Source organism: Pogona vitticeps, chromosome ZW-PAR (assembly GCF_051106095.1).
Source record: "Pogona vitticeps strain Pit_001003342236 chromosome ZW-PAR, PviZW2.1, whole genome shotgun sequence".
NCBI lineage: Eukaryota > Metazoa > Chordata > Lepidosauria > Squamata > Agamidae > Pogona > Pogona vitticeps.
Window position 1 is genome coordinate 5,593,908 of NC_135800.1, and position 23,777 is coordinate 5,617,684.

At 53.0% G+C, this 23,777-nt stretch overlaps 3 protein-coding genes across 8 annotated transcripts in view; 2 read left to right on the top strand and 1 right to left on the bottom strand.

Moving 5' to 3' along the window:
* The first annotated feature begins 3,801 nt into the window (after positions 1–3,801).
* Positions 3,802–7,373, top strand: TUBB4B (tubulin beta 4B class IVb). The gene is made up of 4 exons (XM_020809180.3): positions 3,802–3,993; positions 4,185–4,293; positions 5,488–5,598; positions 6,150–7,373. The coding sequence occupies exons 1-4, from the start codon at positions 3,937–3,939 to the stop codon at positions 7,208–7,210; spliced, it is 1,338 nt and encodes a 445-aa protein (XP_020664839.1). The 5' UTR covers positions 3,802–3,936; the 3' UTR covers positions 7,211–7,373.
* CIMIP2A (ciliary microtubule inner protein 2A) lies at positions 6,149–10,983 on the bottom strand. Its single transcript, XM_020809182.3, has 7 exons — positions 10,713–10,983; positions 10,206–10,420; positions 9,689–10,008; positions 9,188–9,305; positions 8,721–8,815; positions 8,428–8,545; positions 6,149–7,454 (listed from the first exon to the last, which is right to left on the bottom strand). Exons 1-7 carry the CDS (start codon positions 10,766–10,768, stop codon positions 7,366–7,368), a joined length of 1,011 nt encoding a protein of 336 aa, XP_020664841.3. The 5' UTR covers positions 10,769–10,983; the 3' UTR covers positions 6,149–7,365.
* Positions 10,984–11,048: 65 nt separating this feature from the next.
* Positions 11,049–23,777, top strand: part of EXD3 (exonuclease 3'-5' domain containing 3) — a 72,705-nt gene continuing 59,976 nt past the window's right edge. Inside the window, exons 1-7 of one of the 6 annotated variants that reach the window (XM_078382641.1) lie at positions 11,116–11,138; positions 12,248–12,295; positions 13,734–13,829; positions 18,792–18,867; positions 20,890–20,948; positions 21,598–21,765; positions 22,768–22,935. In XM_078382641.1, coding sequence (XP_078238767.1) covers positions 18,828–18,867; positions 20,890–20,948; positions 21,598–21,765; positions 22,768–22,935 — 435 coding nt within the window. In that variant the 5' untranslated portion in view covers positions 11,116–11,138; positions 12,248–12,295; positions 13,734–13,829; positions 18,792–18,827. Of the gene's footprint in view, positions 11,139–12,247; positions 12,403–12,433; positions 13,477–13,733; positions 13,830–18,791; positions 18,868–20,031; positions 20,105–20,889; positions 20,949–21,597; positions 21,766–22,767; positions 22,936–23,777 lie in introns of those variants that run through there. The other 5 variants (XM_072984569.2, XM_072984567.2, XM_072984570.2 and 2 more) reach the window with 5 other exon arrangements.

Genomic DNA, 23,777 nt, shown 5'->3' on the forward strand with positions numbered 1-23,777 from the left:
TTTGGGATTACATATTCCCTAGGAATAATATCTGGATGGCACAGGGTCACCTGAGAACAAGTGTCCCGCAGCCCCCGATACTGACGGTCAAGTATTCCTACGTCCACCCCTGCTGTCTCAAACAACTGAGAATCTGTTCTCACCAACAGGCAGCGCCTGACTTCTACAAGAGGACCATTTTCCTCAGCCTGATCAGCAGATGTAGCTGTTCCAGACTGAGTAGCCATGGCAACAGGCTCCCTCAGTGACAATGAGCCTTGCTCTTTCTGGACACAGAACACAGCTTTTGGCTTGGTCCCACTCGAATCCTGAGGCACCATTCCTTTTAGCTGCTTTAATTTCTCACACTCTGAGATTAGATGACCCTTTCCCTGACAGAAATAACATTTTCGGGTGTATTTTGATTCTCTCTCATCTTGTTTTAGTTTTCCCTCCAAAATCTGAGGTCTTAGTTTCATGTCTGAGGGCTTCCCTTCACCATGGGCCCCTCCCCCTTGCTGGCTTTTCCCTGGTCCCTGAGAGTACTTGCTGTAGGTTTCTTTGGGTTTTCCTACAGATTTCTCCTCACCTAAGGGCTTTCTTATCTGGTGAATAAAATTTGCGATCTCGGCTGCTTCTGCCACAGATCTAGGTTTCCTTTCCCTCACCTGGAACTTCAGTTCCCCATGGAGGACTGAATAGAACTGTTCCAGCGCTATCAAATCTTTAAGCTGCTGAAAGGTCTCTGTCCCCTCCTGAGATAGCCATTTCTCAAGCAGCCTCACCAATTGGGCCCCCACTTGGGTAAAAGTCTGCTCTGGTTTCTTTGTGAGGGACCTGAATCTTTGCCTCAGCTGTTCCGCATTTATCCCATGTCTTGCAAACACCAGTTTTTTAAACTCTGCAAAATCTTTCATCAGTTCCTCAGGCATCTCGGCATAGACCTCAGCCAGGCTACCACTGATTAAAGATCGCATGATGGTCATCTTCTCAGTTTCCCTCACTGAGAAGTCCACAAACGCTCTTTCCACTAGGGAAAAGAACACCTCAGGACAATCTCCCTTGTGGTACACAGGGAATTTCTTCAGGTCAGCTTTAGACAATTGGCCTCCCTCAGAATCCCTATTGTTATTATTGTTCTGATTCATCAGTTCCAATTTTCTTAATTCAAACGCCATCCTTTCTTTTTCCAGAGCAATTTTCTCTCTCTCCATTCTTTCTTCCCTCTCCATTCTCTCTCTCTCTCTCTCTCTCTAATTCAAATTGTCTTTGCCTCTCCCTTTCCTCCATTTCAAATTGCCTTTCCCTTTCCTCCCTTCTTTCTCTCTCTAATCTTTCCTCCACTTCAAATTGCCTCATCCTCAGTTCATGCTGTTGGGCTATGAGCAATTTTCTGAGTTCTGGGTTCTGCTCTCCTGTGCTGTCACCTTGCACTGAGCCAAATTCATCCTCAGAACCTTGGTCAACCTGGGGGTCTTTCACTTCACCCATTTCTGCCATCTGGCTTCGAGTCAAGGGCATAATCCCCCCTCAGAACAGGCTGCTTTAAAAAGTCAAGCCTCAAAATAAAACAACCACTTTTTTTTTCTTTTTTGCCTCAGAACCAGCTTTCCCTAGAGATTGCTGCTGTCCTTCAGCACTACTTGCAACTGTAGCGAGTTAGGGTCTACCCCCCTCTGCTGGGCCTCTCAGCAGGCAGGCTAAATCACTTCTACTTTACAGTTTTGCCTCAGCTTTTTTCCCGCCAAAAACAGGCTGCCTCAGAGCACCCTAATCTAGTCTCCCCAGTTGGCACGTTCTTCCACTAGCGCACCTCCCCGTGAGGTACACCTAGAAGATTACCTACGCGCCTCAGATTGTCCCTGACTAGACCCCCCTTGCTCTGGGCACACTTGCCAAGGCTTTGCTGGACCGCTGGACAACTGGACCAGTCGTATCCCACACGCTGGACACCAATCAATGTGACAAACCCAGACCTACTGGGATCTGCCACACGTTAACTAAGCTGCCACCAACCATTCCCTATAAGAAGTCACACAGACCAGGGATGGATTTTTAACAAATAAAAGAATAATGTTTATTTAAATACAACACACAGGGAAAATAAAATGATCAGGTGAATAAGATAAAGTAACGTGGCTTATTCTCATTCATACATGCATACAGTTTGGTTCACACAGAACCCTTAACTTGAAGCACAGACCCTGAACCTATCAGTTCTGGCTAACCATACAGACACCTGAACCTATCAGGTTGGTACTCTGACACACAGTAGTACCCTGTCTGACACACAGACTCCCACACCAGCTTCTTCTTCCCAGCTGCTGCTTCTTCTCTTCCCAGCGTCTCCACTTCACCACACAGGCTTCACATTTATATACAGTACAGCCCCTCCTCCTGATGTCCCGCCTTCCACTCCCCATAGGATGGAACTTTCCCTCCAAACCCATGACAGACAGGTAACATCAGTGCTGTATGTAACAGGCATGCCGTGTGAAGCAAACGTGTTTCGAAGAGGAGTCGCAAGGTGTGTGTGTGTGGGGGGTGCTTTTCTGCAGGTGGCAACATGGTGCCTGCTGTGGCGGCTTGCGGAGTGGGGCCTCTGGGTTTCCCGGAGGATTCAGGGACCCTTTCCGCCAGACCCAGCAGGGAGGAGGCAAGCCCAGGAGCCCCGCCGTCCGTCGGCTACCGGCAAGACCGACAGGGTCTGAAGGGAAGGGACCCCCCAAGCATGCAGTTGCACGCATGGGTTTGGGTACAGCAAATGTGAGAGCAGGCTCTTTCCTTGTCCCCTCAGGAAAGCATGCAAATGGAGGGTCTTGGTGAGGGGGCTTGTTCTTGGTGCCAACTGGGGGTTTGTCTGTTTTCCTCAAAGATACACAAGAAACTGTGTTGTGGGTGCTTTTCTGGAGGAATGTCGCTAGTGAGGGCCTCTTTGGGTCCCTTGGCCTGCGTTTCCTAGCACAGTGGTCCCCAACCTTGGCCCTCCAGTTGTTCTTGGACTACAACTCCCAGAAGCCTTCACCACCACCTCTGCTGGCCAGGATTTCTGGGAGTTGAAGTCCAAGAACATCTGGAGGCCTGAGGTTGGGGACAACTGTCCTAGCAGGCTTCCCTGGCTCTGTTTTCGGTCCTAGGCCTGTTGCCAAGGGTTATAGCGTCCCTCGCAACCGCCTCTCGCCCTTTGAGGGGTTACGGCAATGGCGTAGCGGGACAACTAAGGGGCTCAGGCTGAACAGGGCCTTCGCGGTACAGAAGTGGCGTAGTCCTCCTTTGCGAATCGCCTCCGTCAGGGCGAGGACGGCGCGCGCCGGTTACTGCGGCCGTTACCAGGAGACCCGCCTCGCGCGCTCAGCCCGCCTTTGATCCGGGCTGCCGTTGGAAATCGAGAGGGCGAGAAAGCCAATCTGTGCCCGCCATCAATCATTCAAATGACCCAATCGCGGGAAGCCGTTTGGGCGCTCGCGCCGCGGCAGTTGGAGACGACCCGTAAGAGATGAGCCAATAGGAAGGTCGCAGAGGGAGGGAGGGGGGGAAACACCGGCGCGAGCTGACGTCGCAAGGAGCCAATGAGGAGAAGGACAAGAGGGAAAAGCGAAACGAGCTCGAGCCGAAAGAAAACGTTGACCGGCGACAGGTTTCAGATTGGCGTCCGCTCAGTCCAATCGGCGCCGCGGCCTCTCCGCGAGCAGCCAATAGCGGCCGGAGAACCCCTTGACGGGCAAGGTGGAGTGAGCCGGTGGGCGGGGGCAGCTGCTCGCGCGCGCGCGGCCGCTCCGTCCCCGCCCCTTTTCCTGCGTCTCCTTTATAAGGGCGCGTCCGTTACCTTGACGCAGCCAGTCTTCAGTGCGCCGCCGCCCGGGAGAGCCGAGGAAGGAGGCCGCCGCTTTTGCCACCTTCGCCTGCTCCGCATTTACTCACCTCGCTCCCCCCCCGGACATCTTCCTACCCGCCATCATGAGAGAGATCGTACACTTGCAGGCCGGCCAGTGCGGCAACCAGATCGGAGCCAAGGTCCGAGGACACCCCCGACAGCCCCCCCACCCTCGATTTTCCCCCTCCCCGGGAAAAGGGGGGGGCGAAAGACTCGGCTGGGCCGGGCTTGGTTGGCGAGAGGGAGGGATCGGGGGGGGGGGAAAGAGGCTTCATCCGCAGCCGTTGACGCGCGCTCGATTATCCCCCCCCCCTTCGTTTTCCCACCTTAGTTCTGGGAAGTGATTTCGGACGAGCACGGCATCGACCCCACCGGCACCTACCACGGAGACAGCGACCTCCAGCTCGAGCGCATCAACGTCTATTACAACGAGGCCACGGGTGAGGAGGGGGGTGGCGAGGGCGCCTCTGAGCATGTGCCGAGGGCGAGGCCGCGAGAGGAAGGAGGGAGGGAAGGCAGGCTGCGGGAGACTTGGTTCCCTCGCCGTCCCGCCACGATGCCGTGTGGGGGGGGGCACAATTGGGATCAACGTGTTGTTATTGCTAGAATGACGTTAAATGCTGCTGTCACTTTGTGGGGGGGGGTGAAGGAGGCATTTGCCCTTTAGCTTTCCAGGAATAAGACAGGGGTGCATTTCGGTTTTCATTCTTAAATCAACGATATATCAGCTTGTATTCTAAAAGCTGAGGTTTGCTATGTGCCAGGATGTCATAGCCCAGGTAAAACAGGATTTATCTAGATATGTCCTTAGGCTCTGGATTAGAAGCAGGTGCTTTGCACATTTCTCAAGAGGCGCTCAGGCCAGCAAGTTCACATACTCACAGAAACGTGGGCTGTCATGTCAGAGAGAGAAAGCAGTCCTTTGCATCAGGAACCAAAGCCTGGAAGCGCAGTGTCAAAAGCTATTCACTGACTGGGGGAAAAGAAGTCACTGGCTAAATGTATTTCTTCCTGGTGGCTTTTGCGGCTGCTTGTAGATGGAGCATGGCAGAGAGATGAGACTGAATGAGGTAACTTGAATTATGCTGGTAGTTCCTACGATCAACGTGTAGCTTTTGGGAAAACGGGAGCATACATTTTTAGCTGGTTGATAACAGCATTTGTGAGGCCAACTAAACAAAGCAGCTCTTGTTTTTTTATGAAGCTTTTTATTTTGGCTTGAAGGCTTGCTCAGCCAACTAGTCTTTAGAAGGTTCTTGTGATTGATTTCCGCCCCAAGGCTGCTGAATGCTTTGATGAGGTTCCAGGTTTGTTAAGAAATTGACCAGGAACATGTTTTTGCTGATCTTGTTACCTAGAAAATTTTCCTTGGTCTTTTGGGATCTCTGAATTTTATTGATGCGAATAGAGGGTTTCATTAGGTATTTTCTGCTTTAATTCAATGCTTTTATGTTAGAGATTCTCCACTCTACTGCTTGCTGGTTTTAGTCTTTGGAGGTTGTGTGCAACCTTCTTTGGGTAACTGGCTTTTATTCTGGTTAGGTGTAAGCACACTGGCTCCAGAGCTTTCTGGACTTCTGCCTGCACTTCACACCTTTGTTTGCTCTCTGCTAATCATTGTCCTTTTTCCACAGGTGGCAAATATGTCCCTCGGGCTGTGCTGGTGGATCTGGAGCCTGGCACCATGGATTCTGTACGCTCTGGCCCCTTTGGGCAGATCTTCAGGCCGGATAATTTTGTTTTTGGTAGGTAGTGAGAAGGTTAGGTGTCAGAGATCTCAACCTCAGGAGTAGAGCTCTTACTTGTGTCTGATACAGCAGTATGGCAGGGAAAAGGCTCACAAGATGTTATGGGTGGCATGGGGTTATTCTTTAAAGCTCTTTCATGTATGTGGCAGTAAATTACTGCTCTGCTTAACATGGAAGGTGTAGTCGTAGTGAATTTCTTGGAAGACTAAGTTATAGAAAGGCCCCAGTTCTGAAACAAAGTTCAGGAGCTACCTTTGATTGTTAACTGCTTTTTGCCAGAGCAGAGGTGTGTCTAGCCTTGACTGGGAGTTGTGTTTAATTGTCAGCCCTACCAACGCCTGCATTTTCTTGAGCAGCACAAGGGTGTGAGCCAGGAACTCGAGTGACATCAGGCCTTGCATCTACGCTGGCATGTCTGAGATCATTACACAAACTCGGCTGATATTAGAAATGATTCAGGCTGTGGGATGAAATGCTTTTGCTTTTCTTATCTGTGGAAGTAAGCCTCAGTATTGTTTAATAGCAGTTAATGTGTTGCTCTTTTTCAGGCCAAAGTGGAGCAGGCAACAACTGGGCAAAGGGCCACTACACCGAGGGGGCTGAACTGGTTGACTCCGTGCTGGACGTTGTCCGGAAGGAAGCTGAAAGCTGTGACTGTCTGCAGGGCTTCCAGCTCACACATTCCCTCGGGGGCGGCACTGGTTCTGGCATGGGCACCCTCCTCATCAGTAAGATCCGGGAGGAGTACCCTGACAGAATCATGAACACTTTCAGCGTCGTTCCTTCTCCCAAAGTGTCAGACACGGTGGTTGAGCCCTACAACGCCACTCTCTCGGTTCACCAGCTGGTGGAGAACACGGACGAGACCTACTGCATTGACAACGAGGCCCTCTATGACATCTGCTTCCGGACCCTTAAGCTGACAACCCCCACGTATGGGGACCTGAACCACCTGGTGTCGGCCACGATGAGCGGGGTGACCACTTGCCTGCGGTTCCCGGGGCAGCTGAATGCCGACCTGCGCAAGCTGGCCGTCAACATGGTCCCCTTCCCCCGCTTGCACTTCTTCATGCCTGGCTTTGCCCCCCTTACCAGCCGTGGGAGCCAGCAGTACCGGGCGCTGACCGTGCCCGAGCTCACCCAGCAGATGTTTGACGCCAAGAACATGATGGCAGCCTGCGACCCCCGCCACGGCCGCTACCTCACCGTGGCCGCCGTCTTCCGAGGGCGCATGTCCATGAAGGAGGTGGACGAGCAGATGCTGAACGTCCAGAACAAGAACAGCAGCTACTTTGTAGAGTGGATCCCCAACAACGTCAAGACGGCCGTCTGCGACATTCCTCCTCGCGGCCTCAAAATGTCCGCCACCTTCATCGGCAACAGCACGGCCATCCAAGAGCTGTTCAAGCGCATCTCTGAGCAGTTCACGGCCATGTTCCGCCGGAAGGCCTTCCTCCACTGGTACACGGGCGAGGGCATGGACGAGATGGAGTTCACGGAGGCGGAGAGCAACATGAACGACCTCGTGTCCGAATACCAGCAGTACCAGGATGCCACGGCAGAGGAGGAGGGCGAGTTTGAGGAAGAGGCAGAGGAGGAAGCCGCCTAAGGGCCCAGCTCTTACCTGAACACCTGTACATTATGTTTAAAGCTGTAATGAACTTTTATTATTCATGTTGAGCTTGTTCTGTTTCTTTGTTCTACGCTTCCAGTTGCTTCCACCTGGTCTTCTGTCTGATGCCGTGTGAGCATTAAAAAAAAAATTCATCCTGCATGTTGTCTCCGCTCTAATTCATCGTAGTAAGCTTTCCGGGTGCTGTTTCCAAAGGTTAAGGCATAGTTGTGCCTGATAGCTGGGAAGAAAGAGAAATTGAGTCAGCAGCTGCATATGTTCGGGCTTGTTCCTCCTGACGTGTGGTAACGGCACAATGGCAAGGTGTGCCAGGCAGGGAGTAGAAGGAAGCTCTCATCACGTAGAGCAGGAAGTTGGCACAGAGAAAAAGGTGATGTGGCTTGGCCTGATTGTAATTCTCTTTTTTTTGCTGCAGGCCAAGCTAATTTGCCTCATCTTTGTATGGGCTGGGCCACAGTCGCTTCCCCCCAGCCTGCCTCTGGAGTCAAATGTGAGGAATGTTGGGATGGGAGCCACTGCCTCCCTCTGGGGAAGGGGGGCACACTTGCCCCTTGGCATTGCTGGAGGATCAGTAGGATGGCTTTGTGCTTCTTCCAGCCAATTGTGACCTGAGAGGCTGGGCTCTGCTGGTCTGAACGACCAAGGCCACCTGTGGGGGATTTTGACCAGTAGAGTGTTTCCAAGGGGGAAATGCAGGTGTCACCATTGGCAGTGAGTAACGTAAACGCCAGTAATGCCTTTGCCACTGTAAGGAATGTATTCAGTAGCACACCTATGCTTTAGGTTGTGGTTATAATTTGTTAAATGCATTTGGGAAGCAGAGTTAAGTGGGTTGGGGGTGACTGTGTTTGAGAGTACACTCTCTTTTAAAATAATTGTCAGGAGCATCCTGTTGGAGGAAGCCGAAAGTGCCAACATGCTGCCCTGTTAAGTTGTCTGAGCTGAGTTTGGCATTTGAGGTTCCAAGGAGCCCTGGAGCTTCCATAGACAGGGGGTGGAATTCCCCTCCCTCTTTGCCTGCCTTATGGTAGTGAGTCAGAGCAGCTGGCAAGGGAGGAGGAGAGGCAGCTGGCACTCGGGTTGGCTGGGATCAGTCTGGCCTTCCAGCCTCTCACCTCTGCGCCACCCCAGGCAGCCGCCCTCTTTCCTGTGGATTTCTGTCTGGTGGCAGTGGGGCATGCTCTACAACTTACTTGGCACAAAGCCTGTGTAGAAGGGCATCAGGCCACCGCTGGAGTAAATCTTGGTGTTAGGCCAGTAGGTCCGGGGCAGCCTCTTCCCAAAACTGTAGAGTGGGCTCCTCAGCATTTCCTGGGAGAGAAGAAATCGTGCATCTGACTTTCAATTTGGGAAGCAGTTTCTGATCTGCATCCTTTGCTTAGGAGCGCTGGCTTCAGAGCTACATAGAACGTTTAGGCATCAGAAAGGTCTCACAAACTGGGGATCCTCTCCCAGCTACCAGTTTGGACGTGGATGTCCACCTTACCTGATTTTTGTCAAATTCATTCATAGCCTCTTTGACCCCTTTCAGGTAATTGGATCCCATAGTCCAGGTGAAGCGGGGGATGAATCCAGTGTAGCCTGTAAGAAAAAAAAGGGGGGGGGAGAGTGACTTTAAAGTCAAGCACCGCAAGTTGATGCTAATGCTGAAAAGCCCCTGAGCTGTGCCCACGTGTGGCGCTGGGTTTCAACAGCATGCTGTCTAGACTCTGAGAGCTTCGTGGGTTGAACTTTAGCCCTTCAAGTGGCTTTTGAGTTTTAGCCCTGTCCTCTGTGAATAGTTAAGCTCAGCAAGTGCTGATCGGTACCTTCTTGCATTCCCCTCCTTTCAAGTCTCCCTGCGTAAGTGCCTCGGGGCGCCTGAAGCAGGGGCCACAAATCCAGATGTGAGGCCAAGCGGGGAATGCTTCTGAGCCCTCCCCTCCCAAGTTGGCCTGCCTTCAGCCCCTTCACCTGAGATGGCTTTTCGCTGGATGAGGTTGGGCAGGTCCAGCTTGGGTGTCCGGCCAAACCGCTTCACGTCCACGGTCTCCGTCACTGGGGGTACAGGGGTGCCCTCGATCCGCATCGGCTGGAGGTCAAAGGAAGAAAATCGGAGCTGGTATTCGTCCCTGGTGCGTTTCTCAGAAATGAGCAAGGCTCCTTACTCTACAGTGCCAACCATTTCCAGTTGTCTTGCCCACTACCGTGTTTGCTTGAGGACTGGGAACTGGAGTCCAGAGAAATGAGCCTTTCTTGCTATTATTCCCCTCCCGATCTTAGCCCGATGCATTTGTTAGTTATAATCAGAACAGTGATCTGTCTGAACACTAAGGTTCAAATCTGGACTGCAATACGTAATCCAATTCAAAAGAAACAGAATAAAACTATACTGATCTGGCTTATGAATTAGAGAAGACTCTTTTGCCACTTAACACCAGTACAGTAAATGCCACTGTATCTAGAAAAGCCCACCTGTTCAGTCCCTGTGACGCAAGGGGTGCCTTGCCAGCCCTGCCCACAGATGAGGGACATGCCAGCATTGCAGGGTCCCCGGCTTTCCTCTTGCCCGCACACAAGCGCGACGTCCGGGTGGCAGAGCATCTTCTGGTCACCGTCCTTGGATACCAGCTGGGAGCCAGCTTTAGAAGCGAACTGCCTCCACCCAGGCCCGCATGCCAGCCTGATCCCGGGGTGGCAGGAGGTGTACTTCCTCTGTTCTACCAGTTGCGCTGAGTTGGGGTCTATAAATCTCTGGGGCTCTGCCCTTGGCACCAGGGGACGAGATTCCTTGCCTGGAATAGGAAAGCAACCATAGTATGGGACAAAGCCTGGAAAAGATAAGGCAAAAAAGAAAAAAACTCCAGCCGGCTGGAAAGTAGCAGAGTAGCTATAGCAAAGGGGCAGGTGTTGTAAGGCCATCGGGTAGATAGTCGCGAGAGTTCTGGGTGACGAGTGGACAGAGATAAGCCCGGCGGTCCCGGAGGCCCACCTGTGAATCCAGGGATGTATCTCTGGTGCTGATCCAACAGGTCGTCTGGAGGGATTTGTCGGCGGCTGTAATCCTCAATGAATTTGGGCTTGCTGAGTGGAGCTAGGATTGAGGCGGGACTCTTCTGGACCTCCGGGTCGGTCAGCATGTCGTACGTGGTTCTTCCGTACGTTCTCCCAACCTGGTAGCGGACCTGCGGGTAAAAACCCCCGTACCTTTGGGAGGATAGGATTGGGGGGGGGCGAGACAGAATGAAAACCAGGCACAAATACTGTATGTGTTGTGTCATTCAATCAGCAGGCTTTATCGTTAGACTTTTAAAGACGCCGTGGGGTTTTTCACTGTTTCCACCATCCCTGTAATGATGAAGCTTCTGAAGAAGCCTTGGTGGATGTTGTTGTTATTTAAGAAGGAAAATCCTTGTCCAGGGAGATCCCCCCCCCCCCACTTCTTTGTTGCTGCTGTGGATTTTGGGTGGTTGAGTATCTAAAAAAAAGGAGGGCTTACCCAGGGATGTAATAAGGCTCCTGGGGGAAGAAACTGTATCTCTCAGCAGCTGTCATCTTGGCACATGTAAGGGCTGGATGGGACCCTCACCTTTTGTGGGGCAAAGCTGTCCCCCCCCCTCCCCCTCTGGCTGTCCTGCCAGCAGCCTTTGTCTCCTGGGTGACCATTGTGAAGCAGGGGGTTTGCCCAGCCCCTCATCTTTTCAGGCATGCACCAGAGGGCAGAAATTCAACAGGTAGAGATTCCCCCCCACACACACACCCGGTGCATCATGAAAAGAGGCGAAGGGAAGCTTGGAGGAGGAGCCTGGGTGTCCCTTTATGCTTCGAGCGAGCACGAAGGTTCCGCCCTGAGCCGCTGTTCCCGGGGGGAAGGTTTGGGGCGTTGCACCGCGGCCTCGGCTCTTCCTTCCGGCGCCGGTGCCCGGTGAGTGGAAAGGGCAACCGCCCTTCCCTGAGGGGTGGGATTCGGCGAGGGGGGTTGGGGGCTTTCTCGGGCAGTGGGTTTTTTTTTGGGGGGGCGGCTCCGGTCCTCCTTGCTCTGCCTTAAGCCGGACGAGGGCTGGGCTGAGGTGCTGCTGGGCCCGGGGGGGGGGGGGAGGAGGAGGAGGCCCTGCTCCAGTGTCCCCCTTTTTAGGGGGTGGGGGGCTCAAGCCCCCCCTCAACCTTTCTCTCTCCCCCCTCAAATCCACCCTTCGCCCATGTCCGGCGGCTTTCTCCCTCCTATTCAAAGGGGGGGAGGCTACTTCAAGGGGGCTGGACCCCCCCACCCCACTGCTCCTGGTCGCCCTGTCGGGTATGGGCCCCCCCAAAAGAGGTCCTGGGGCTCCCCCCCACCCCATGTCTCTGAGGGGGCTCCTCACACGGAGAACGCCCTGTGGGGAAGAGTCCTGTCAGACCCTCTTGCCACGGTGGGGCCGCTCCCTTCTCCCCACAGATTTTGGGGCTGTGGGTGCTCTGAGGGGAAGCAAGAGCGTTATTTATGAGGGGTTATGCTGGGAAAGTCCTCCTCTTTCCCCCCCCCACAAAAAAAGGCCAGCCGCCTCCTGAGGGAGTTCAAGTGGGGGGGGGAAAAATGGTTCCTTCTTGTCCCCCACTGGTCCTCACCCCTCATGATGTGGGTCAGTTCTTTTCTTTGTTTGGAAAGCTGAGGGGGGGGGACAGTGGTAGCCCCTGGGAGGGGAGGGGGAGACAGAGAGACCCCCCTTTTTCCGCATTGCCTTTGGAGTGGTCGTAACTGACTAGATAGGCGGGATATAAATTCAATAAATAAAATAATAAATAAATAAATGAAGGGGACGTTGGGGGGGAGCAGCACCGAATGGGCTTTGCCGCTTCCCCCCCAAGAAAAAAGTACCAGGAGTCACCAGGGCTCCCAAGGGCCCGGAGGTGCTCAAGCCACCTAAAATCTCACACACACCCCTGCACCTTCTTATGTCTTTCCAGCCTTCGCTTTGTTCCCTATCATTATTTCCTTTCCTGGGGGGGGGGCAGTAAGAAACAGCCGTTCTGTTTTTGTTTTTCTCTCTTCTTCAGGACTCTGGAGGCAGAAGTTGGGGGGCAGCCTCCCTGAGGAGGGGAATGGTGGGGCACCCACAGAAGAAGGCCCCACCTGAACTCTGGCTGTGGCCTCCCCCCCATCCAAGGCAACGGCTTCCCCTCAGGCAGGGTCAGGAGCCGGAGCGTCCCAGGTCTACCCTCTTGGGACCCCCGCCAGACCCTCTCCTCCCTCCTTCCTTTTTCCATGGGGAGCTCTGCCCCCCCTTCTCCTTCTGAAATAGGGCCAGCCGGGCTCCCTGTCCTGCCATGAGGCTTCTTTCAGAAACGCCCTCCGACCTGTCCTTCGGGTTTTCAGTGGACTCCTTTTCCCGAGAAGAACCCTCTTCCTAGTTTTGTCCCAAGGCTAAAAGTTTTTAAAACTTGGTCGGCAATCATGTCTTGTCAGGAAAGGCCGGAGCCTGGTGCCAGTTTGATTATGCCTTATGAATTAAAATAGATCTGTTTCTCCATACTGGCACGTTGAGACAAAGAAGTCAATCTGAGCTATTAAGAAATGGCTCTAATACTGCCTTCACTCCCGTCATCGCTGCTGCTCTGTAAAGTCAAAATAATGGTGGATTTTCTCCACTTTCTGTGACGTTTGTTTAAACAAGCAAATGAACCTCATCATCTCACTTCTCTGCCCCACACAGTGCTTCTTTCTCGTTTCTAACCGTGTCAGTCCGTGGAAGAGAGTTTTTGTTCTTGAATCTGAAACCTTTAGAACAAAACACTTTAGGACAAAAATATGCATGCATGCATACAGATACAGATATAGATATAGATATATAGATAGGTATTCAGAACCCTGCTACTAATGGTCAGCTCCTTGATGGAATATTACTGCTAAAAGTGCAATATGGGAGAGAGAAATTGAGAAGAAATCCTTGCTAAGGACACAAGGCGGCAGCATTTCCTAAGAAATTAAGCCTCTTCCTGTCTGTATAAAGTGGATTTGGGCTCTGTTCGTAGGAATTTGGTTTAGAAGGAAGCAGGTGGAAGTCCGAAGCAAAAACTGTCTTCTGATATACCTTTCGGAAAGAAAAACCCAAAGCGAAGCTATGATTGGCTGAAATTGTTTTTAAAAACGTGATGGTCACTTTCTGCTCTTATCCCAGACAGCCCCCCAAAAGTTTTAGTTTCAGTTTCCCATCAAGGTAAGCTGATTCAGGGTGGCAGGTTGATTGGACGCTGCCGATTATAATCAGTCACTTTGTGCCTTACAGGTACGGTGGGGTTGCTGCCTGGACAGGTCATCCCACACCTTGAAAGAACAGTTTAGGGAAAGGCAGGAAGCTTCAGAACCAAAGGGGAAGGGGAAGTAAAAACGGTTTCACGCCTAACCTGCCACTATTTTGATCATAGGCTACTGTGAGGTATTGAATAATGTGCGCAGAGTTAGGGCCAGTTAGCGCCTACAATTTCGAACCCTGTTTCATTTATTATCCTGTGCTTATTTTATTTTCCCCCTTTTTTTCAAAAGGGAAGCAGAAAAATCCATGTGTGAATTCTTTTGTTGGCAAGTAACCCCGTACAGCTTACTACAGAACTACAGTCGTTTTGGACGCTGAGCCATAAGGTGAGGATTTTGTTGTTGTTGTTGTTTGTTTTCATTTTATGGATGTTGTCAAGTGCCCCTGACAGGCGCTTTCAAGGCCCCAAACTCCCAGCTCTCTCTGATTCTTAATTTTTATTTCAGTCAGACTCTTTTCCCAGTCAAGATCATCTCACAAGGTGGGTGGCCCCCTTGTAAGAGAACACACGGTTGAGCTCAAGCGATGTGTCCTTATAGAGAGTTTCTTTATTTACTTGTTTGTTTATTTAAAATATTAGGATTTGGCAACAGTCTCTCCCTCCTTGCCTTCCGCATTCTTCAAGGCCGTGCTATACGAAATCTGGTGGGGGCTCCAACCCCCAAGGAATCCCATTATTGGCTTAGGGACCAGCATCGGTTTTCCGCGTACCTTGCCCGGCTAGGCGCTTCTCCCTTTTGTTCTCTGGCACTCAGGGCTAGAGGACACGCGGCTGCCCAAGCCGCCTGGCCTTCTGCCGGTGGCTCATTCCCTACCTTTGCATTGGGGCAGCTGCCCCCAAACTGTCTCTAAAGCTGTTCCTCAGATCATCGGGTGGGGATTATTGGTGAGAGCTCAGAGGGGTGGGTCCCAGAGGCCGGGCAGGACGGGGTGGGAAGAGCGCTTGGCAGGCGTTGTGGCTTCGCACTAGCTCTGACGCTGCCTTTTTGCCACATTGGGCTTTGAGAGAGGCTGGCACCTGGCATGACTTTGTTCTGCTTTGGTGTCGCCTCTTTTCTGGGCAAGCCCTGTTGTCCATCTATTTATTAGTTTCATTCCTTTCCTTCCGAAACAGAGACCGAAGGGGGCTTCCAACGTATTTCGGAAGAGCAGGTTGTAATAAATTACTGTGTTAAAAAAGCAGCCAAACGTGTCATATTAAGCGAACCTCTCAATAAAAACAGTTTAAAGCAATTTGAAAGATTCTCTCTCTCTCTCTCTCTCTCTGCTTTTTCTCCTTTCCAGAGCTTGCAAAAATTCCCCTCTTTTTCTGGTGTGTGTGTGCGCGACAGGAATTCCCAGAACCCTCCAGTTAGTATGGCTTTTGGGAGTTGTAGGAGTTGCAGCCCCCCCTCCCTCCCCAAAAGGCTCTTGCTCCCCCTGTCCGTACCTCTGCCTGTGACATCCCGGTGGCCTGATTTGCCTACCTGGAGTTACTGGTGTGTGTTGGGAACGGGCTGAAGGCGTGCGTGTTCCTTTGGAGCCCCCTCCCCTTTGAGTCCCAGATGTTAAACATTTTGGGCCAAGCATTCGAAAAGGACAATCTCTCCCTCCCTCTCCCTCCCTCTCTCTCTCTCTCTCTCTCTCTCTCTCTCTCTCGTTTTTTTGGGTGAGCAGCCAATTAGCACCAGGACGGAAAGGACGGGGTGATGACTCTGCCGTTTGGCAGGCGCCCCGGGTTGGGGTGCCCCGGTGTTTTCTGAACTCTGCTGTTGCCCCTGAGAATAGGAAATGGATCACATATGTGATGCCACGCCAAGTGTGGGGTTGGCTGGGAAGCTGAGAAGGGGGCTCCGTCTGCTGCGCTCTGCTAGGTTGGACGGTCTGGAGTTGGGAGCTGAGCGGCGGGAGGGGGTGGGGGAGAGAAGCCGGCTGGGGAGGGGGAAAGGCTCTTTTGGGTTCATGGGAATCCTGTCTATGTGGGTCCTGTGGCCACTGATTTTTCATCACATTCTTTTATTTTTCAGTCCGAGGCCGTTGGGGTTCCAAGCACAGTATTTTTTTTCCATTTTGTTTTAAGTGAACGAGTTGAACAGAAAGAGAAAGGGCGGCCGGGGGGGGGGAAGCCCCAGCATTCCCAGCGATCAGCCAGAAATATGTTTGGCTCTTTTCCTCTTTTGCAGCTGTTTTCAGTCTCGCGAAGCCGTGCCAGCTCCCGGTACATTTCATCAATTTGTAGCGTACAGGTTCCAGGAGCGTCAAGCGCACTGTGGCTACCAAATACATCCCCCCCCCTTTTCTACTTCAAGCACTCTGTTTATGAGAAGTATTGGCTTGTGATGGCTGTGCTTTAAAGCACCCCCTCCCCCATTTCCCATAAAAGTTTATTGGAGAGGAGCCTCTCTCCCTCCTCCTCCTCCTCAAAGCCAGCACTCATCCCATTAACCTTTGCGTTAATTGAGATCTCACTACCGTCTTCCATAATGATGCTCAAGGCAGCATCCGTGGGCCCGTCTCCCATTCAGCCAGGGAACTGAGCCGTATGTGATGCAGGCCTTTGTCCAGGGCAGGGCGTAACAGAGTTCCTCCCCCTGTGGATGCCTTAAATGGTGCGTTCAGGTCACCAAGGGGGCCATCAAACTGGGCCACTATGGAGGCATGTCTGTGGAGCGCATGAAGCTCGCTCTGGCTGTTGGTCATTGTGTTTCTCTAGCCCTCCAAAGAAATGCCTGCTAAGGGCAGGTGCATCGCTCCACCCTCCACCCAACCTGACCCATTGGGGACTAGGAGACGGGTGGTGGGGGGTAGATAGGTTCAAATTAGCCACCTCCACCTCAGCTCCAGAGGGGGCCTCTGTTCCTGGGCATGCAGGAAAAACACAGTAGGAGGGAATGAAAGAAACTACACCCTTACAAACGCCTGTGCTTTTTGCTCCCAAGGAGGTTTGTGAAGCAAAACACGTCCGGTTTTCTTTTTTACCCGCATCGTGTCCTCCTTGCCGGCTTTTCCCTTTCCAAGGCTTTTTGGTTTCTGTTTTTCTTGTTACCCCCCCACCCCACCCGTTGTGCACAGCCAAACTTTGAACAATGCAGACTGGGGAGGCGGGGGGGGGGGAAGGAGGATAAATGTTTGGCTGGTTCCTGCAGCAGCTCTGAACGAGGCTGAGGCACTCTGGGGAGAGATGGGTCTGGAATCTTTATTAGGCCAGACTAAAAATGCAAAACATTTCAAACTGGCTGGTGTCTCTCTCTCTCTCTCTCTCTCTCTCTCCACTTCCCATCCCGTCCCGCCTGCCTCTAAAGCCCTCGGCCTTCGTCCCACCCACACCCCCGCCAGCCCAGCACAAAGAGCTGTGAAATTTCTGGCCTGTGTGGCAGAAAGAAGCAAATGATTGGAGAAGCAAGAGGAGCGGGTGCTTTGGCCAGACCCTGTGATCTTCCCCTCTCTGTCTCTCCCCTTCCGAATTCAAGGATGCCTCTGCGCTTCTTCTTCCTTCTTTCACACCATCCAGTTTTCCTTTGCCTTTATGGTCCCACAGGCGCCCTTGGGTGTCCCCGTCCCCCCCCCCCCCGCTGACCCCTTTGGGAGCTCATTTCTGAATAATTTTTTTCAGAACATCAATCGTTTTAGAATATCTTTGTAGAGATACCGCCCTTCCGCAAGCCACGGTCCGAACTCCTCCTTCATCCAAGCCGTAGTTTAGCCGCTGCTGCTGCTTCCGCTGTAGCTTTGACACAGAGAGGATGCTGAAAAGAGAGCTTGAGGAGGAAGGGTCGAGTCTGTGCTTTTTGCACAGAGCTTGCCAAGTTCCTTTTCCTGGGAGAGAGATGGACTCTGAGCCTATGCAATACCCCAGTTGGTCTGTTCCCACACAGCTAGGATTGCTGGGCAACTGCTTCAGAGTCACCCTTGGGTTGTTTTCCCCCCCAAGGAGAGGAGGCCGGCGGGCTGGGCTCACCAGCAGAGGGGACTAGAGGCCAGCGTTGGCACTTCGCCTAGCTCAGCTGCAGACTAAATTTGGGGGCAGGAGAACAGCTGCCCCAGGCCCATGGAAGCTTCCTTTCCTTTGGCAGGCCTCCTCCATTGGCCGCCTTGCCCTCCTTCTCTGCCCCATATCTCCTGCACGGCTGTGCCAAGGGGCCGAGTGGGTCTGATGGTGAAACGTCAGAGAGGAGGATGGGCAAAAGGTGGCACAGAGCAGCCCCACCCCTCCGCAGGGGCTTCTAAATAGCCTCTCGGCTGGGTTGGGCCAACGCTTGACTCCGGCTGGTGGCCTCTTTCCCACGGTGGCCAGCTTGTATCCTCTGGGAAGCTCCTAAGATATGTGGGAGAGCCAAGGAATATCTTCCCTTGCTCCAGTGGCTAAACTCTGGATAGCAGGTGCAGACGAGGGACCCGGTAGGTCGGCGAGAGGGGTTGAGCAGCTGGACCTGGTCTCGCCCTGGAGAAAAGGCCCGCCAGTCTTCACACCCCCAATGGGTCCCCTTCAAAGGTTCCCTGCCACCTTGGGATCTGCGCTCGTTCTTTACTTCTTTCATTCCGTTTCTTTTCTTTTAATCCCCTTGCAAAAATTTGGAACGGGAAAAGTCACTGTCGTGGTAAGGCGGAGTAAGCAACAGTGCCGTGGATATCAAGTGGGCTCATACGGGGAGCATCTCGTCACGGCAGTCTCCTTCGTGGGTTTCTGCAGCTCTGTCTTGGGTGGCCACTGTGGTGTAACGGTCAGCTAGCACTTTCGACTTTATGGCTCATCTTTTAAAAGAAAGAAAAAAACAGTAGGCAATCTGCTGGCCCCTTCCTTCTCCCTTTTAGAAAGGGTGAAACCTTTTTGCCCTCTGTTTAAAGAGATGGGCCATAAATTCCAAATTGCTAGCCGAAGAAGAACCTGAATCCAACAGGCACAACACGCAGCCGCTTCCCTCTTAAGAAGCCAACCTGGCCTCTCTTACACCATCAGCCGGGTGAATTTGGGACAGCACCTACGTACGTTTGGGACGGCCCCACAAGAATGTGGAGGCACAGCCTTGGAGAACAAGAGGTTTCATTGAAAGCTCGCTGTTTGTTTATATAGATATTTTCTTAATGGTCCATTAAAGGGATCACCTGCTCCCGCATTTGTATTGTTTCCACAACTGTGTGGTTTTTTCCTGGAATATCTTTGTAACACATGGCCAGAGACACCCTGCCCCACTTCTTGGTCTGGTACTAAGATTGGGGGAGGCAGGCCATGGACTGGATGAGGCCAGGGCTCCTTTTACCTCCCCCTGTCCCAGCACGTAACAGGAGTCACTCCTTCCCTCTCCTTTCAGAATCCAGAGATCTCCTCCTCCTGCGTTGAGGAAAACATGCTTGACGATGGTGGTCCAAGTGGAGGCAGCAGCCAAGGTGAGTTTTATCCCACAATCTGTTCCCTCTGTGCATTTGTGTGTTCGTGCGCACGCATGTGTCTCTGTCGTCGTCTTTCTGCTTTTACGTGAGATTCTTTTTTTAACTATGTGAGATTCTGGTTAAACAAAAAGCGACTGCAAAGGCAGAGAGCATCAAGCATGAACCCAGAGGAGAAAAGGGTTGTCGTGGTGCCTCCCCCCCCCCCCGTACGGCAGCTGCTGGATAAACATTGGGGGAAATCATAGTCGTCCTCGCCCCTACGGTGCCCGACCCTCAACAAGCCTGGCCAGCGTGGATGGGAGTTACAACCCACGTTGCCCACCCCTCTAATGGAGGCAGGCAGGACAGACACGATTTATGCACATCCCTTTAACAAAACAGTGATCTGGCCATTTTTCTGTGGCTAGTTTCTTATTCCCACGAGATCCTCCCCTCGATTTGTCCTGTTTTGGGGATTTTTGTCTTTAGCGGGCCAGCCTGTTGGGTTTCTGGCCGCTCCTGGGGCTTTGCTCTGTGTTGGTCAACAGCTACCTGGAAACAGGTCAACAACGGTGGCTGCGGGAGGAGGAAACGCAGAGAGAAATCTGTGTAGGATACAGGAGGAGGGACGGGATGTTGTTGGGGTCGTTTTGTGCGATCCGCTCTCCTCCGAGAGGCAACAGATCCTGTGAGGTACGTCCGGCTTAGCAAGAGAAAAGAGTCAGGGTCACCCATTGGCTTGGTGGCCAAGAGAGGATTTGAACCCGTGTCTCCCAAGTCTGACAACACCCTTAACAGCTAGATCTCTGTCAAGACCCCCCCCCCTCCGGCTTAATGCAGCAAAGAAGCCCCAGGCATTCCCCACACCCAACTTGTGCTGTTCTGACGCAGGGCCCCAAACCAGTGTCGGCTGGGTTTCCTGCTCTGCTGCCTGAGAAAAACAGGATGCGGGAGAGAAGAGGTGTTCCTTGGAAGGAGCGAGATAAGAAGGAAGGGTGTTCCTGGAAGAATGTGGGAGGCCTTTGGGCAGCGGGAAGAAGGACGAGCCCCACCGGGCAGGAGGGTTCTGTGTGAAAGACAGGAAGGGTGGCGAATTGAGGTCTTTGAGCCTCTCTCTCTCTCTTTCTCAAGGAACGGCAGCCTTTGTAATCAAGTCAAGCCTCTGTCACCCTCTGGAGCTCCTGGTTTTCTAAAGACAGAGGGCGTACGAGGCCTATGCTTGAGCTGGTCTGGTCCAGGGCTGAAGGGGTCTCAGGTGAGGAGCTGGATTCCAATCCTCACTCAGCCATGAAGTTCACTTGGTGGACCTTGAGCCTGTCGTTCTTTTATAGGCCAGCCTACCTTACAGGGCTGCTGTTGTAGTGAGGATATTTTGTGGGGGAGGGAGAGGGAGAGAGAAGGAAAACTTTGCCCTTGAGTCTGTGGGAGAAAAGGCAGGCGATCAGCAGGTTAAAGAAGGTCAGGGACTGCCACTGTGTGTCACGGGCAAAGACCTGAGAGGATTTGGCTTTCTCCAGTGCTGCAACACCCGCCACATGGGCCAAAGGGGCGCCTGTGGAACTCTCTGCCATAGGAACCACACCCCTGTCCTCTTGCTCAGTCTGACCCCTTGGGAGCCAAGTGAAGACTTGGTGGTCCAGCGGAAGCAGAAGGTGGGGGTAGGGGCTTTTTCCTTCCTTCCTTCCTTCCTTCCTTCCTTCCTTCCTTCCTTCCTGCCTGCCTGCCTGCCTGCCTGCCTGCCTGCCTGCCTGCCTGCCTGCCTGCCTGCCTGCCTTCCTTCCTTCCTTCCTTCCTTCCTTCCTTCCTTCCTTCCTTCCTTCCTTCCTTCCTTCCTTCTCTTTTCCTGCAGGACTGCTTTGTTATTCAAGTCTTCCGTTGTTGCATCTGAAATATCTAAAGAAGTAGCCGAATAAAACTTGCCACAAGAGAAACCCCCCATTATTATTATTTTTTGGACTGCCATTTACATTATAAATCTCTATTCTCTCTCTCTCTCTCTCTCTCTCTCTCTCATTTGCTCCCATTTTCCTTTCTCTCCAGATCCAGACCCTTTGTGGAAGCGTCTCCAGTCTCTCTGGGCAGCGAAAAATGTGGAGAAGGTGAGGCCAGCAAAAGAGAGCCCCAGACGCTCTTCCGATGCATCCAGATTTTGGAAACGAGGGACGTGCTGCGCTGGCCCCTCCCCTCCTCCCTCTCTCCTGGCTGTCCCAAGGGTGGGGTTGGGTGATGGGTGACCTTCCCATGTTCTTGGCCTTCCTGCCCCATCTCCACTGGGGGCTTGAAGTGGAGCGCAAGTGGAGGTCAGAAACACACGGAAGCCTATTCCCCAGCGAGGCCTCGGGTGTACTTCTTGCTAGCCGCCTCTGCCAGGAAGAAAAAAAAGGTAAGGTTGAGCTGCTGTACATGTGGTGGCACTTCCACGTGTCTGCGCAGTTGCCCAACAGAGCTTGATTATGACAGCCCTGGGGATCTCCGAATGTCTTCGGTAGCATCCTCCTCTGAACCTGGACATGGTCTTGCCTTCGTCATCCTAAACCGAGGTCTTCGTACCCACGAAGGCTGGATTCTGGGCTCCGTTCTATACATCCGGTGTTCCCACGGAACACCTGTGGATGCCTCTGTCTGGATTGTTGAAGATTTGCCGCTCCTATCACCTTCAGGGTATCGGGACGACTTGAAAAAGCTCTGCCAGGTAGGAAGCAAAACCCCCCCGTGTGGCCCAAGCGCTGCTCTGTTGTGTTTTCCCAGCTCGAGGAAGAGATCCAGGTGGGCCTGGATGCTCTGGAAGACCCTTTGGAGTGGCTTTTGGACAGGCTGGAAGACAGCCGGGAGTGGAAAGGGAAGGGGCACAGCTTGGCGACCCACGTGGTCCGGGGGCTGCAAACCTGGCTCAAGAAACATCCTGGGGGCCAACAGGTGAGGCCTGTGTAGAGAACTGGAGGGTTTTCCCCCCCACCCTGCCCCCCCGGTCCCTGTGACATTTAAGAAGTTTCCTTCATCAGTCCCAGAAGGGGGAGGGCTTTGCATGCAAGTTTAATCCTAAGCATCATCTCCAATTACAAGGATCAAGGTGCAAGTGACAGGGAAGCCCTGGGCTGGTCATGGGGGCAGGGGTAACTTTGGGGTCTGAAGAGGGTCTAGCAATACCCCTTCCTGTTATTCTCTCTCTCTCGCACACACAGGGCTGGGGTGGGGGGGTTCCCCTCTCCCAAGTTGGATAGGGCTGCCTTGTGTGGCTTTTCTGAGACTCCTGCTCGATGAGGCATGGGGCCCATCTTCACGAAAGCAATCTGGTTCGAACCTCCCCCCAATCTTTGGGAAATCCAGGAGATTCCAGAGAGGTGACAGAGGTTTGGAGTGGAGAGAACAGTCAGTCATGCGGGAAGCCCTTCGAACGGCTTCGGAAACTCCAGAAGCCCCAGATGAGGCCAGAGCGAAGCGGGGCAAGCGGACGCCGGATAGAAAGATCTCGTTGCCTCCGGCCGCTGCCTTTCTGGACCTCTGCCTGTTGAGCCCAACCTGAGCCCACAAGCACGCCTCGAAAGAGCGTGGCGTCCCTTCTTGGGCATTCATCCCCAGCACCTGGTACTCAGGTAGACTGCTACTAGACCTGGAACCTCGCTTTCTCATAGCTTTTCCTTCATGGATTCCCCCCCCCCCCGGTGTGGCAGTGAGTCCCCTACGTTCCTTTTGCATTCCACCATGAAACAAGTGGTGAGAGAAGGGGTGGGGGAGGTACTGGGAGCTGGGAACTAGAGGATGCCCGGAGCCTGGATTTCTTGGGGGATCCGCGCGTTTCCCCAGCGGAGAGGCAGCAGCCTGTGAAACGTGAGTTCAGGCCACCGGGTGCATCCAAGCGAACGGCTGAGCAGAGCATCGGGGGAGACCCTCTCTCTTTCTCTTTATCTGATTTTCTAGTCCGGCTTGAAGCTAAAGAAACTCCAGGCCCGGGTGTTCCCCATCCTTGCTCAATGCCACGGAAACTTGCTGGGCCCCCTGATCGTCATCTATCAGCTCCATGCCGCCGACCGCCACTATCTGCTGGGCCAGATCAGCCACCTCTTCCACAAGAACAAGTACAAAGAGGTGGGTCTTGCGCCACCTTGCACTGTGTCGCCCCTTCCTCGTGAGCAGCAGAGGGGACCAGACCAGCCCTTGCCGAGGGACCCTACTGTCTCCTCTTCCTCCTTGCACCCTGGAAGCACAAGTTGAAAAGGTTTGGGTTGTTTTCCTTCCCCTCGGCGTGCTTTCCTTGAGACATAAAGGTGCCATGCGTCCGTCTGGCCACTCAGTGGCAGTCTTGCTCCCTGCCCCGGTTCCCAGCGTCCGCAGCTTCTGTCTGCGAGCGCGGGTACCGGGAGACGAGAAACGACTCTCCTCGGTCATGTATCTTCTCGGCTCGAGAATCCCTGGAGCGTTTCTGGAGCCTAAGCAGCTGCTTGGGGTGTTCTGGTTTTCCTTTCCTGCCCGTGGAAAACGGGCCTTCCTCCCTCACTAGAGAGGCCCACCTGTATGAATGAGACCCACGCCATCCTCAACGTGGAGGCAGCTCCAAATATTTGAAGCTCCGCATGTGGAGCGGACAGAGGCCTGGGCTCAAACCCACCTTGGGTCGTGAAAGTGGGCCAGGAAAGGCCTCTTATCTTGACCTACCTCAGAGGGGGAGTTGTTGTAGTGAGGTTAAAGGTCAGTCAAGGAGGGTCATGTACCCCACTCCTTGGAGGAAAAAAAGGGGGGAGGCTATTTGTAGGACAAATAAATAATAAAATAATGTTATTCTGCTGGGTCCCATCCCTGGTAGACTGCTCCATTCTGCTGTCCACAGAACTTGGGAAAGAAGATTTTGGAGGCAAATCCAGCAGTGGCTGCAGGATTTTGGGACATGTAGTCCCCAAAGTAATTGTTCCGAAGGCATGTGAGGGAGTCCT